The sequence below is a fragment of the Micrasema longulum genome, unplaced genomic scaffold, assembly GCF_059751315.1.
Source record: "Micrasema longulum isolate JH-2025_06_02 unplaced genomic scaffold, ASM5975131v1 h1tg003271l, whole genome shotgun sequence".
Lineage (NCBI taxonomy): Eukaryota > Metazoa > Arthropoda > Insecta > Trichoptera > Brachycentridae > Micrasema > Micrasema longulum.
This window is the reverse complement of record NW_028280352.1, coordinates 33,621-50,068: the sequence shown is the minus strand read 5'-3', so window position 1 is coordinate 50,068 and position 16,448 is coordinate 33,621. Positions and strand designations below refer to the sequence as shown.

At 30.6% G+C, this 16,448-nt stretch overlaps 1 protein-coding gene across 1 annotated transcript; it reads left to right on the top strand.

Annotated features, from left to right (window-relative positions):
• Nucleotides 1–10,364: 10,364 nt before the first annotated feature.
• LOC148270904 (uncharacterized) lies at nt 10,365–15,588 on the top strand. Its single transcript, XM_088242074.1, has 3 exons — nt 10,365–10,387; nt 12,612–12,897; nt 15,498–15,588. Exons 1-3 carry the CDS (start codon nt 10,365–10,367, stop codon nt 15,507–15,509), a joined length of 321 nt encoding a protein of 106 aa, XP_088098200.1. The 3' UTR covers nt 15,510–15,588.
• Nucleotides 15,589–16,448: the final 860 nt, after the last annotated feature.

Genomic DNA, 16,448 nt, shown 5'->3' with positions numbered 1-16,448 from the left:
GTATTCATTTTATGTACAAAATTTGGTTATTTTCACAAATAAATAAACTTCACATTTTTTAAAAAGCGCTTAGAAGAGAAACAGTTAAAATGTAATATGTATCGAATTCAAAATCAAATTAACTTAAAAAATAAGTTCAATTTAAATTTATCTGATTAATTCGCACTTTATAATTGCACGCAGGTGTTTAACCTATATACATTTATTTCTCTATCGATGTTTTTCTTTATCCATGTAATACTTATTATTTACTTGGGTACTGTATGGCGTCTTTTGTCATGTAACCTACTTAAATGAAGGCAATCGATATTCGTCACTAGAAACATAAAAGTATTTTCCCATTCACTATTAATTTAGAAATTGATAGGGGGGTAGGTGGTAGGTGGGTATCTTACACATCCTCAGTTAAGCATAATATTCTATTTCAGTTATTTATTGACAATTATTGATGGGATTCCACTGTAATGATATAATAAGCTGTATTTAAATATAAGTTACAAATAAAAATACTTGGTACACTTCCACTTATTTATTTGACCAATTAGCGCTGTCGCCCTCTAATGGGCATATTCAGACTGGTCGAACTGGACTTAGTCGACTCAGACTGGACTAAATCGAATCATATGTACCAGTACAGCAAAATTGATAACATTAAGCATAATATAATTTTTGAATAATATATTTTTACTTCTTTATTTTTATTTATTTATTAAAAGAAAACATCAGCTATTACAACAACAAAAAAATATTTTCAAATAAACTAAAATTATAGGGCAATTATAGTTTTCTATACATTACTAAATACAATGTCAAAAAAAGAAGAAAAAAAGCGTACATTGAAATAGCCACTCCGCATCATTCCACACGTAAAAAATAAATAAAATATTACAATAATGTTATTATGTTACTTCAATTGTTTTTACGCTTAAAGGTTATATTTTTTCAATTTGTATTTGCTTTTTTTATATTTTTTATTGTGAACTTATTATTGTTATTTGTTTGCTTATTTACTTATTATCTACATATTTTTTTTGTTATGCATTATTGTTTCTATTTTTAAATTATTTTGTACACTTGCCAAACACCAGAGCCTGACTCTTTTTTGGCAAATTACAACCTGAATTGTTTTATATCTATATTTTATTTCTATGTTTTTTATGTTGAATAAAGGTTGCTAGGTTTTTTTTAAATCCAAAATATTTTTCGCGTAAATTATTATTACTTTTAGATTCGCACTGAAATCAATAAATAAAATGGCATCAGGTGATTCATATAAGAAACTCTACGACGCTGGCGGTCCAATGATTTTAATAGTTTGAAAAAAAAAAACAGTATCAACAAAAATTAATTATAAATATATTCTATTGTTCTGCAGAGGGTTATAAAACAATTTTTATAAAAAACTCATCATGGCGTATTATTTGTGTATTATTGAATATTTTTTATGTGTTCAGTAAATAATATAACATGCTCATCATGGCTTATTATTTGCGTATTATTGAATATTTTTTATGTGTTCAGTAAATAATATAACATGTACATAATCTAGTTTCGCATCAGGTTGCGGACATGTCTTCGCAAGATTACATTTTCAAAAAGGTACTAGAACGTATATCCGCTTCCTGTGTTGACAATAGTTTTTGCAACTTACGAGAAAAACTATTAAGAAATAATGTAGGTTATATTTCCACCATTGATTGACACACTTCGCGATTTCCCTGTGTTCATTAAAATTTGCTAACACTAGTGGTGAACCGACACGCGTGGAAAACTAATTAATTTAATTGATATTGTAATTTCATTTCATTTTTTTTTTGCACCACAACAGGCCAGGAGGCCCAATTACAGTGGTGAATTACATTACAGAACAACCAGGCTTGAGAAAAATCACATTTTAATTTTTGTGTTCTCACCGGGAATCGAACCCGGAACCTTCCGTGCATGAGTCAAGCGTCTTGACCACTACACCACGGAGGCCGCCAATATTAACTATTCCAAAAAAATAACACGTTTTACCCTCACTAGTAAAACTCGCAAGTTTACAAACGGTCAAAAGTGATATTTTGGCGTTTTCTATGTGTAAAATACTTGTATACCTATATTCGTACAGCGTCGCATTATTTAGAAAAAAACTTCGTTCCTATTCGCTTCTTCTTCTTCTTCTTCTTCTTCAGCTTTCTGTCGGATATAGGCCTCTACCATAACTTTTGGTCGGTTGCTGCTTGCAGACAATTTTTACCCCCCACAGCGGCTATGTAGTCGAACCATCTTTTTTTAGGTCTTCTGACCCCTCTCTTATTCTCCCAAGGTCTCCATCTTAAAATTTTAGGGGTCCATCTTGTGGGGTCTTGTCTCGCAACATGTACCGCTCATTGTCACCAAGCATGGATCTTTACATGGATCGCTGTGTGCAATTGAGCTTTTCTACATTTCTTTTTGTAAGGGCCATCTAATGCGTATGTAGTCTCTGGCAGTATACGTGATTCATATGTTTTCTTTTTCAGACAAATCGGAATCTCTTTATTTTCTAGTATGTGTCTAAGTTTTCCTAGTTTTACAATTCGCTACTGAAGTAAATACTGTTTTTAGGTACTCTCCCGTGAACAAAAGTAGGTTTAGGACTAGGCTAGGCTAAGCTAGGCCGACAATATGCTTAAACATTCAAATGAGTTAAATAATTTTCTCGATGAAAGTTCCTATTTTGAAAAAATAAATTATTAAATATTTTTGCGGGCATGCATATGAGCACTCTTAAAATAAACGATTTTTTAGCCAGCCAAATTTTAAATTTTCGTTTCTAGTGTTGTGAACGTGACTATTTTTCCGTTTACAAAAATATTCAAGTCTTACTAGATATCAACAATGTTTTGAGTTTGTCCAAATTTTTGTAGACAGGGTCTGGATTCAACCCCCTGGGGAGCTGTTAATATTAACATTTTACAACAGAGATGAAGAACATTTTGGAGAAGGGAATATAGAAGTCTAGGCATCCACGGGGCTTATAACCTGCCGTTGGCTAGTTTCAATGGCCATTTTACACACTGTGTAACTTCGCCATTCTGCCTATATTTAAACATCTCCCATATTCATGTTCCTTTGATTCTTCCATCTGTTGACGTTTATGAAGTTAAAGAGCTGAAACATTTGTTGTTGCCGGTGAGATTTATTATTTCACCTACATACTAGGCAACACCTAAATGTATTTTTCAATTTTTATACTTCTTCTTGGACCAGATGGATTTATCAACAATGTTTTGAGTTTATCCAAATTTTGACAAGACAAGGACTGGATTCAACCCACTAGGGAGCTGTTAATATTGACATATTTCAACAGAGATCTATAATTCCTTCTCTAAAATGTTCTTCATCTCTGTTAATGATACCAGAAGAATTCAAAATCTGTGTTTGATTGCAATATTTGTAACATTCAAGTTTGTTAGTGAAAAATATTGGTGGAAGTATAGTTATAAAAATAACTATAATTATTTTCTACTTGCGACACCTCAACTTACAATACTGTTGTATCTGATATAGTTTGTAAATAGAGGATTGCGTATGTGTGTAAGTAGTATCAACGTAAAATAGTTTGTACTATAAACTGATTTACAAAAAAATATTTACATCTCAATCAATTCGTACTTTATGTATTGAATTATCATTTCCTCTTCCTAAAAACACTTTGTTATATTGCTAATGATTGGTAATCAAATTATTATCAGCCATGTAGCGCACATTTGCATTCTTAATTAATTCATGTGAGACGTAATAATTTATTCATAACGTAATAAATCATATTTGATAGTGCGTTGTGTTATAATAACGTTTATATAGTTATAAATTGATTAAACAAATACTTTATTTTCTTAATTTACAAATACGTAAAACGGTTTATTTTCACCAAAATAATGCACTATACATAACATTTTATATTTTTTAACTATGGTTCGAGTACATGTTTAGTTTGGTTTAATTATTGTAAAATATGTACTGGTTTAAGTAAATGCTGCAATTTATGAAGAAAATTTTCGATTATTAAAAAAAATACATAATTAATTGTACGAGTATTTATACAATGATAAAATATATTACAATTTAATATATTTGAATTGAAAATAAAAACATGGTTTTACCCACTTACAAATTATTTAATTACAGTTTTTTTTATTTATTTATTCCTTGATAAAGAAACGTGTGTATGTGTGTAACTTCGAAACCAATAAGTAATTGAATAAATAATAAGTGGATAAAGACTATGCGTTTTTATTTTATTTTAATTACTTCGCCAAAACACTTACGTCACGTTTTTTGTATTTTTTTTTACACCAGCAAAAGTTTAAATAAACACAGATTTAAAAAATAAAAAAAAATACTGGTAATTAGTCATTTTTAGTAATTTTTTGTGTTTATTTTTCTTTTTTAAAAACCGTAATGCACGTATCAAACCTAAAAGATCCTCAAAGGAGTTTTTCGTTCTTTTACTAATCAGATTATCATAATTCCAAATTTTAAAAAAGAAAGGAAGTATTCTCGTATTTACCGGAATATTACATTTTTTTATCCGACGAGTAAGTTGTAATTGTAAAAATGAGTTCTAGTGGAGCGGGATTCGAACCTCAGACCTCTGATATATGAGTCTACAACGCTACCACGGGATCACGTTTTCAATTTTAATACACGAAGGTCGTTTTCGTTCTTGAGGCGATATTTACGAATGTCGCGAAATTTGTAGGACTTCAAATATGCACCAGTAATTTACAAAAATATTGTTTTGGAATTGAATAAAGAAAACCATGATGTGTTGAATGATATGTGTGAAAATTTTTAGGTCAAGGTTTATATGACCCTTATAAATATATCTGAATTAAAATAAATGTACCTTCGTTTATGCGAATATGTATTTCTGCGGCCTAGAACACTTTGTATGACTTGGATTATATACCATAGGTAGATCGTGATAAATTTTGCACTACATATGAACATATGCATGAATATAACTCGAGGCGACTATTGCCCTAGATTATAAAAATATATATTCCATTTTGTATATTTATATACCTTCGTTAATTATATTGTAACATTATTCTTCAACATGTCTTATGTTATAAATTGAGATTTATCTATTTTCATTCAAGTTTAGTTAAAGGTTAAAGGGAGCCGTACTTAGCTACGATATTCTTCTTTTTAATAGATTTATACAAATTGCCAAAGCCAATGGTATAATTTGTATTAACTTTAATTAGTACAGAGACACGCATTCTTCTTCTATCCCGAAGACATAGAAGTATTGGCACAAAAAATTGATTTCCCAAAAAAAAAAAATTATTATTTTCTTGTCGTGTTACTAAATAAATAATCTGTAAAATTTGTACCAAGGCCCCGATTACAAAATCATCTTCTATTTTCTACTAAGAATATCAAATGTCATCTAAGGTATATTTGTGTCATTTTTTTTAAACACGTTTGTTCACAGATTACCGACAAAGATACATTAAAATTTTATACAAATATACATCTTTTTGTACGGAAAATTCGATTTAGCTTTATGGAAAAAATGAAGATTCATTACTCTATTAGTTTTTCATTGTAATCTGATTACATTGAGGTTTTTAAAGTTAATCATATCCTCCTGAGAACAATTTTCCCTACTGTTCTTCATCTCTGTGGTAAATTGTTATGTTAATAGCTCCCCAGGGAGTTGAATCCAGTTCTTGTCTACAAAAATTTGGACAAACTCAAAATATTGTTGAGAACATTATTATGCTAGAGTTATTTGTATTTATGTAAAAAAAAGTATTTTTATTCATAAAAGTCCTACTGAATCGCATTAATGTAATTCGCCTCTAGGTGCTTATAACTATGATATTATTATATATTTATACGTATTATAGGTATTTCTTTATTCTTAATTAATATAAAAGTTTATTACTATAAAATAATATAATATATACATATTACATGTATTTGTGTATATCGATATTATGTACAAGTGTCTTTTATCTACTAAGATACAGATTTATTCCAAACAAAATTCTATCTTAACCCCCCCCCCCCCTAGTACCAGCGTCATTCCTTAGGTATACTAAGAAAAATAATCATAACCCGTTATTTTCTTAACCAATCTGCCCCATTTTTTGCATGCATCTAGCCAAATATATATTCTTTACAAAACAATATAATTTTCATATTGGTAGCCCACGTTTGTTCTGACGTTTGTGTTTTAAAACCATTGTTTTGTTAAATATTTTATAATTTAAAAAAACTTCACAATCATTTTTTTTGTTTTTTTCTTTTATTTATAAATATGTCATTTTTAAAAAAAAGTCTTATATTTTTTCCATGTGTTTTTTGCCATTTTTTCATATAAAAAAATATAAAACAGATATATATAATTTTTTTTTAATTTTTTTTTTTGCACGACAACAGGCCATATGCCCAATGACAGTGGTGAATTACATCACGGAAAACCCACGTTTGAGAAAAATTATATTTTCATTTTGTATTTTATTATAGAATACAGCACATGTATTAATTGGTGGTGCGGTGTACAGTACGGGAGGAGTATATTCTAAAATAATACAAATAAATTTGACGACGCTCGTTAGGGGGTGTAAGTGCTAACCGGTCAAATAAATGAATAATTTGAATTATTGTAGAAAGTAGTTTAATTTATAACTTGCTAGCTTTTACCCGCGGATGCGCTCACGTGGTATTAGGAAGTATTACTTAGGTAATTAATTAGTTTTGTCGTTTATCAGTACGAATTTTCCCGATGGAATAATATTTTTTTTCGAGATAGAAAGTAGCTTGTATTAATTGCCGGTCCTCTAACAATCACTATGAAAAAAATATGTCGATCCGTTTGTCTATGGCGACCAAGCATCTTTATTCTGTTCACAAATCCAAAATCCTACTATAAAACCAAAACGAAAAGCAAACCAAACTAATCATAGATAAAGTAAGTCAATTATAGAAATGTAAAGAATTCTATTCAAATTTATTATTTTTGGCATCACACCTTACCGCTTACTCATTTTCAAATAATATTGCTCATTGTTGGTATATTTTATATATTTTTTATCATGGCATTAAGAATAGTCCAGAAACCGCATACGCACATCAAACAGAAGGCGACTAAACTACTCATAAATGAGTAGGTTTACGTGTTGACCCATTTATTTCTTTGTAGACGTCGCTCAGTATGCAACTCCTGATTTGAATTCAACTATGCCGTGTTGTGTCCTTTAAAAGTGTAAAATTACTGCTAGGATTTTAAAGAAACAGGATGCAATCACATTTCATGTGTAATTAGCTAATAAATGTGTATGTAACAAATGCACTACTTAAAAATTGAATTATTTTTCCATCTGTCAGATTTACGAAGAAACAAAATGAACATTTCGTTAGTATCGCCAGGGTAGTAAATTTTTTTGCCCTACTTTGCTCATCTAATGAGAGAACTAATAAAAATTAGAGCTCGGATTAAACAACTCTATCGTGGACACTTGACCGACATTATCTTTAAAAGATCAAATACTATTTAACACGATATAAAAATTCCCGTTTTATGTAAAATAAAATTTGTATTATATTTTAAGTTTAAAGTTCATTAATTCAATTACTCTTATTAAATGACCCTTTACTTATCTACTATGTTGTGTCAATCAATATTTTCGCGTGCACAATAAAAATTTTGAGATTTTTTTTTACTTTACATTTGTGTTATAATTATATTTTTTCCCATCGTGCAACATTACGCGGCGGCATAACGAATGCGCGCGGCATAAGTGAGGCATAATGGGGGAATTATTGGACACAGTCCGATGTATTCAAACATAATTCTACGCTCCTTCTGGACTATTCTTAATTCTATGTTTTTCATGGTATTTTTGATTTTCATGGCATGAAAAATAAGTATCCTATTTAACTTCTCATCTCTCAGGCTATCCTTATGCATATGTCAATCGGTCGCTCCGTTGAGACGTGAAGGAAGCACAAACAAACAAACACACACTATCTCGCATTTATAATATAAGTATGAATATGGAAAAATAAATAATTACCTTATTACATTCCATGTAGAAAGAATGGTCAATAACAAAACATACCCAAATGAATTGGAAAACAATAAATAATATAACCGTTCTTAGAAAAATCGATATTTATTATATACGAAAAGGTTTTTATTTTTTTATGTATTTATAGATATTGTAATATTATATACATTTTTTTGTACACTTTGCCCAGCTAACAAGGGTACATACTCCGTTCCAAGCTAGGCAATTACATTTTAAAACATAATAATTATTTACAAATTAAAAGAAAGAGCAGACAAATAAAATATAAACTTACTAATATACACATATTGATACATACACATATATATCCATATAAATTAAAAATAATAATTAATTAATAAATTCTATTAGGAACCCTACAGGAAATTGGATACAAAAAGGGTTTTCTTGCGCGCGGTAAAAATAATAGCATTAAATTGTACGGTTAAATTACTTGAAAATGTACCACAGAAGTAATAAAAAATATTTTAATGAAAAAGCACTACTTTGAACGACGTCACTGGTTCATATGAACCAACCAATGAAATAAGAGCTATAAAGGATATCCGGTTAGCTTATCTTAAACGAACCAATCGTAAGAATTGACAGAGAAAAACCTCTGGCGTCACGCGCGGAGTTATTTCAGAAACATAAAACTCTAAAAAATCATATCGCTGATAAACCGATGTATATTTTTTTAATGGTTTAATTTAATAGTCTATGAACAAATTCAAAAAAGACTGAACTTCCTCATTGATATTTTGTACTTTATTGTAGAAGTACAAGACAAGTGATAACGTAAATCCACCAATTTTGGAATAACCAGTCTCTAAAATGTCGCGAAAGCGATCAGACCGGTCACTGGTAATTCCAAATATGTAGAATTAAGTATCACTCATCTTTTATTTCTATAATAAAATTCAGTATACATTATATTATGTCTGTACTCTCTTTTTTAAATTTTAATTAACACTTAGTCTGAGCACCTGATGACAAACTATTATTTGATAATTAATGTTAGTAAATATTAGTATTTAACCACTTACCGACTTTTTATGTCCACCGGTTTCGAGACTTACCCGTCTCTTCGTCAGGAAAATCACTACACCAACATGCAAATACTAAAATATCGAAAATATTTTTATTTTTTTTAGTATTACCAAAGGCATAATTTTAAGTAGAAATAAAGGAAAATATCACAAAAATGTAAGTGATTTAAAATGCTCGTATTTTTTTTCAAAAACCAAAAAAATTAAATTTGGTTTTCGCTACTTTTATGTTAAATTTATTATCTTCAAATTATTGCGACAAATTTTTGTTCAATACTTAGTCTTTTTTGAGATCCCAGATACCTAAGTTTAGTCTAAATTTGAAATGGCGGAATCTGCCGGTCTAAAAGTAATTATATTTTAGTTACATAAAACTTTTAAGTATATTTTTTAACAGAAATACCTTTAAAAAATATTGTTCTTATCTTATTTATGTTTTTTTATTATTGCGCGTTTTAAAATGGCAAAATCCTATGATTTCCTAATTTTGCGTTCGTTTTACCAGACTACAACCTTAGGTACGAGTATATTAAAAAAACACATGCCTTATTATCTTTTTTTATGTTAAAACCCTTACCAGTTCAATGTCGAATCTCATTCGACATAGATTTTTTCCATATATCATACTTTAGAAAATTAAAAATATAAAACATATGTATATAATAAAACCATTACTATGTACATTTCAAAAATAAATCTCGTTTTTACTACAAATCGAGTTTTTATTTTTTTTTTAATGAAAAAAAAAGTTTCTATAATTTTCCAAAGTATGATATATGGAGAAAATCGATTTCGAAAGAGATTCGACATTGGACCGGTAAGGGTTAAAATACCAAGAAAACCTTGAATCGAAAAACTCCCTTTGTACGAGTACGTTTTTGAATAAAAGTGAGCTTCTGGGCCAACGGTATTTCATCAAGAAAGTAATTAAAATATATTTGCTACTATGTATTAGTTGAATCATTACTGTTACTTGTATAATTGACGGAATTGTATATGAAGTAATAAAAACTGTTTCGTTTGTAAAATTGTATTTTATAGTCACGTATTTATAGACGTTCTAATGTTACGGCACCATTATTGATGACTTTCATAATAACACTATAAAGTTTTAATGATTACAACTGGTAAAAAGTTGCAAATCATTAAAAAATATTTTGGGACACCTATGTACTTCTGTCTTCTGTTATTTTTCACAAACCTACACAATTAATATAATAACGGTTAGTGTGATTCAAAATTATATTTATTTATTAACAACATGTCTGTCAAGTTTGTAGACAAGTACTGGATGTCACCTCCTTAGGAGTAATTACGATTAACGCATTTCAACAGAGATGGAGAACATTTTAAAGCAGGGAATATAGAAGTATAGATTTTTATTGTTTTATTTGGAAAACCAACGGTTCTACATATTTATAATTAACATTAAGTAGATAAGAAGTATTGCATCGACTCAGATCCAAATACAGATTTTCACAATTTATAGAATTTATCACCTGCCATTGGCTGGATTATGTGGCTACTTACACAATGTGTTAATTTTACCATTCTGCTTATATTTAAATATCCGTATTTCTTCAATTCTTCCATATGTTGATTTATGTGAGGTTACAGAGCTGAAACCCTTGTTGATCGAGTGAGATTTACTATTGTTGATAAAACCAACTGATCAAAGAAGAAATCTAAAATTAAAAAATATATTTAGGCGTTATATTATAATATAGGTTAAAAAAATCAGTTAAACAAATCTCACTCGCATCAAAAATGATTTCAGCCTTTAACTTCACAAAATTAAAAAAAAAATTGACACATCAAGCATTCGCAAATAGTTAAATTTTGATGATAACATCACATGAACTCAGTGTTTCTTTTTTCAAAGACAAAAAAGTATTTTGGTCCCCCGTCTATTTTATTAGAGTCGCTAATGAGAGTTTCTGTATATCTATATATATTATTGTTTATTGGCAGCAATTCTTTGTTACACCCAATAAAATGAATATATTGTTCACACTCGCATAAGTACACATTTATTATCATCTTATTATATTTATAACACTAATGATTCTAATGAATAGATTTGCAATGATAGAAAACGATAGTCCGATGTATAAATTAAATATAATTTTATGTTTTGTTAAAATCTGACCGCAAAATATATAAATCTTATAGAGGTACAATTTGAATTGTTTCTAGTGGTCAGCATGGAGGATGTGGTTTATTTGTTTATATTATGATCGGAATATAAAAGATCCTTGACCTGTTAAAAGCACGTTTAATAAACTGAAAAAATAATTAATTATATGTAAGTAAACAATTAAGATACAAAACAAAAACATATTTGGATATCAATAGAGATCTGATAACAACATGCGCAAGTCAATGACACATGTCATAATTATTGTTTTTTTAATTTTTTTTATTTCACATTATTGTTTCCTTCTTTGTATTTCGTAATTATTTTTTTATAAATACTTGCTATTGCTATACTGACATGTACGAGTATATATGGTATCAAATAAATGAAAAATATCATGTTCACTTTTTTTAAAACGCAAATATTTTAAATTCATAATTCGAATATCCTGGGGCCTAATCTTAAACATTCGTTTGCGGCAGCCGTGGTGTAATGGATTAGACGCCTCACGCACGGAGGGTTCCGGGTTCGATTCCCTGTGAGATCAAAAAACTTAAATGTGTTTTTTTTAGTCTGGGTGTTTTGAGCTGTAATTCACCACTATAATTGGGTCTTCATGTTGCAGTGCAAATAATGATATTTATAAGTATGTAATTTTCGTAACAATGAATTATTCATATTAATGTATGTTTGAAAATAAACTTCCGAATACTTACGATTGTATTTAAATGAATTTTCTCCTTCTGAAAACAGTGCTAACCTAATATGTTAAATAGATAAATTGTTAAATAGGTGGGGGTTTGTTTATATTTTTAAATAACACTTCCTGAGTTTAATAATTTATACTCTTTAACCTCAGAACAGAGAATAATAATAACTTAACTTGAAAATACATTGAACATTATTTAAGACCCATAGCAGGAGAAGGGAAACATTTAAAAAATAGGTCTTTTTTTTTTTGCACCACAACAAGCCAGAAGGCCCAATTATAGTGGTAAATTGTAGCACAGAATAGTCAGACTTGAGTAAAAACACCTTTTTTGTGTTCTCGGCGAGAATCGAACCCGTAACCTTTTGTGCGTGAGTCAAGCGTCTTGACCTCTAAACCACGGTGGTCGATTTTAACTCCATAAGCTTAATGCTTTTTTTGTTTATGATTTTTTAATTTAACATGGGTGCTTTGTACACAAAGAACTAGGAAAAACGGTTTTTAAATTACAATGATTACAGCAATAGGTTCACTTCACTTTTAAAATTTTGTTTTAATGCAAGATAGATTGATATTGTCAAATTCTCAAAGCTCGCAGATTATTTCCCGGGCTTTTCCGTAAGCCGAGTTTTCCCGAGGTACTAATCGTGTGTTTCCGCCAGGGAATGCAGCCAGCGCGCCTGCGCAGCCGAGCGCTGCTGTGCCAGCGTCCGAGGCGCCGCCTGTCAGTCCAACGGCCACTTCCGGCCAATTGACAGTGAATCGAGAGACCGCTCGCCGCATATAAAGGGGCAGAATCTGTCCCCGAGAAATAGTTGTGACAAGAATACTGACGAATCCACAGTTAAGATGGACCGGGACAAGATCGGATTTTCAGGATATGGGGATTCAGGAAGCAATTCTACAAGGACCGGCTTGGATCACCTCAAGAATCCCGGCCTGAATAAGGTAAGCCAATTTTATCATTTGACAGGTGACATTGCGCAAAGGGGTTGCGTCGAACAGTCAAATCTAACTTTTCAATGACAAACAAATGAAAATTTTGGTACATTCAACTTGACGTCGAGTGATTGAGAAAATGCCCACAATAATGAAGTGTGATCATATTTGTGATTCGTCGAGGTCTAAACTTTTGATGTTTTTTTATTAATATTTAACAATATTCTTACATAGGTATATTCTGAAAGGAACTTCTGACCACATGCTACTTGTAAATGTTTTATTTCAAAACAATTATCCGAACTTATGAATATAATTCTGTTATTTATACCGAACCGTAAAACCGTATTCTTCTAAATCATTAATAAATTTAACAATAATTAACAGTTTTACGCAATATAATAAAATCACTACGTTTAAATACCTTTAAAATCTCCCTTATATTTAAAAATGGCAACGTAAATTTGAGTATGATTCATATTATAGCGGCTTGGTCATAATTTAGTGAGTGTCGCATTTATATAATGATAATGAATTAGAGTGAATATGTAAAGTTGCATTATTTGCGTTGTTAATTCAGAACACCCACGTGTTGTATTTGTCACCTCGATTGACTTGTAAGTCCATTGTACACGTGAAATGTAAAAAATTACTGGACGTAGCTCCCAATTTTGCACATGAAGGTAAGGTGATCAGTGATCAGTCTTATGCTTAAGGTGCCAGTCCAGGAACAATTCAATATTGCGGTTCTAAAAACCTTTTAAAAAATATTTCACGTCCATTCTGTCAGGAATCGAACCCAGGACCTCGAGAATGGCAGGCGAACACGAAAACGAGGCAGACTTATCTCCGCTCGATTTCCTTGGTCAGGATTTTTACCTCAGAACATCCGTCGAATCGAAAACGCTCGTTCAGTGTTCTGGCTCTATTTTATACACATCGCTGTATTCTTCATCCGTCTGGTCACAGAGAGTCTTTATTATACCTTATTTAACACTTTGTATCCCGGAGCCGTGTAAACACGTGATTATATAACCATGCGTTGTGTCCCGGTCCCGTGTTTTCACGTGGTTTACCAGCTGTCTAAAAAATTGCATTTTATTGACATCTAGTGACTTTCATTAGTACTTTTTGCTGCTGGTAAACCACGTGAAAACACGGGACCGGGACACAACGCATGGTTATTATAATCACGTGTTTACACGGCTCCGAGATACAAAGCACAAAAAAAGGAGTGAGGCCCTTTATATGTGCGAACATTGCAATGTGGCTCTCCATAAAAGCCAATGTTGGCAAAACTATCATACAAAAATTACTGATTTAATTATTTCAAATAAATCTGAGAAGTTTCAATTGATTTATTTTCTAGTATTTTCATAATTATGACACTTTTAAGAAACCCTTCAGAAAGCATGAAATTTCACAAAAATGGACCGGGCACTGGGTAAATTCTATGTGTATTCGGTGTTAAGTGTTAAAACACAAGAAAATACATGGTATGTACAGTTAGTACAGTTATAAAATAATCGGCCTCAAACCTCGAGTTTTCCAAAAGTTTTTTAAAATTCAGTCGGCAATGCGAATTTATTGAATCAAAAAACGATCATTTTATATCGTATTTATAGGATCATTAACTTTTTAAAAGTGAATGTTATTGAATTTTTTTTAGGTAAAGTGACCATAAAATCATGGGGTAATTACGACAACTAGGTAGCGTATTTTTCGAACTATAAGACGCACTTTTTTACTTTGAAAAATCAGCTAAAATTAGGGTGCGTCTCATCGACCCCAAAATGCGGTAACTTTAAAATAGGTATTTTTCATTTTCGAGCAGTACCCACTAAAAATACATATTTGTATCTTCCTCCATGAATGCAACAAATAGACAAGCCGTGATTCATTAAATACGTACGTATCATGATGATTTCAATGCATAAATTGTCTACTAGTAGCATTCACGGAGGAAGATAAAAAATATGTTTTCAGTGGGTAACACACAAATGCCGATTTTAAAGCTACCTAGTTGTAGTGTACTAATTAACCGACAAATATATCTAACGAGTAGGTAAATACTTTAAACAAAAAGCCGTGCAAGCAAAAAATATGCATAAAAAAGTGCATAGGTACCACAGGTTATGTGAATGTGATGCTTAATATCACAAAAGAACCGCATCTTTAGTGGACCATTGATTAAACCTGGGGATGTGAGAGCACCCGCCGTCCATTCAGATGTCCAGCTCTTCAAAGACGTAGGCTCAAAGGGAAAAAATAATTTACAAGACCCATCACAATAGAGCTACACAGATCGCAGTGACGTCTGGAACTTGTTTGGCACTGACCCCCATTTACAAGAATAAGATAATTTTACAAACAACATTTTTTATCGATGCAGCGATTATTTTGTAGGTTAGAAATCAATTATGCTTAGTCAAAATAAAATCGTTTAGTTGGGTCAACCTGATTTTCAATACGGCTTCAAATATTTTCAAAGGACAAAACCACTACTCTTAAGCACGTAAAATCAGATTTTCATTTAAACATACATATATATTTATATAATATGATTTATGATCTAACATTTAACTAGGAAAATCATTATTTTATTGTAGGTTAAAAAATAAAAATTATTATTGATAAAATTACACATGCTGCATCTAACTGGCGGCCTCCGTAGTGTTGTGGTCAAGACACTCGAGTCACGCACGGATGGTTCCTAGTTCATTTCCCGGTGAGAACACAGAAATTAAAATATGATTTTTCGTAAGTCGGGGCCTCCTGGCATGATATGTTTCTGATATTCTCGTATTGTGTCCATGTTTACTACAATTTTTTACAAGTTTTAGTTCCTTGTCTACAATTACATAAGTGGCTAATTTATGGATAAATTTGAATGATTCTAGTTAAAAGAGTTCAGTTGTATTCAATTGCTTAGTTTGTTTAAAAAGTTCTCTAGTTGCAGTTAGATAGGGAAGGTCATATACTAACTTTAATATTTTATTTTGTTTGTCTTTGTAGTCTGTTTATGTCATTTTGACATCCTGTTCTCCATAGTAGTTGCATATAACATATTTCATATACTTTTCATATACAGTGCCCTATGGTTTGAAGATGATGTACCTAACTGGGAATAGTACTCAAAATCGCCTATTTGAAAAGTCAGCGTTTTTCTGCTTTTATTTAGTATTTTGAAATCAATTTACCAACATCCCGAGAGTCCTGCACTACTTCTACAAGTAACAGTGTTTTGAGGAAGAAAAACATCGCCGTGATAAAAAATGTAATTACTAATTTAAATTGCCTTTATAATATACAAATATATATCTATATTATGTATCAGGCGGTATCGTTATCTTAAAAACATAATTATTACGACTTAACCTTGTTAAAAGGTCAACGTTTTTAGAGAAAGAAAGGCGTGGTTAGATTTCATAATACGGAGATTATTTCCTCATTTCTCTAAAATGACTATTTTTATATCTTTCATATTTGTATTAGGTGTATCGTAAACATTACAATTAAGATTTTTTAACTCTGAATGTTTTTTATTATTTGTCCAAAAT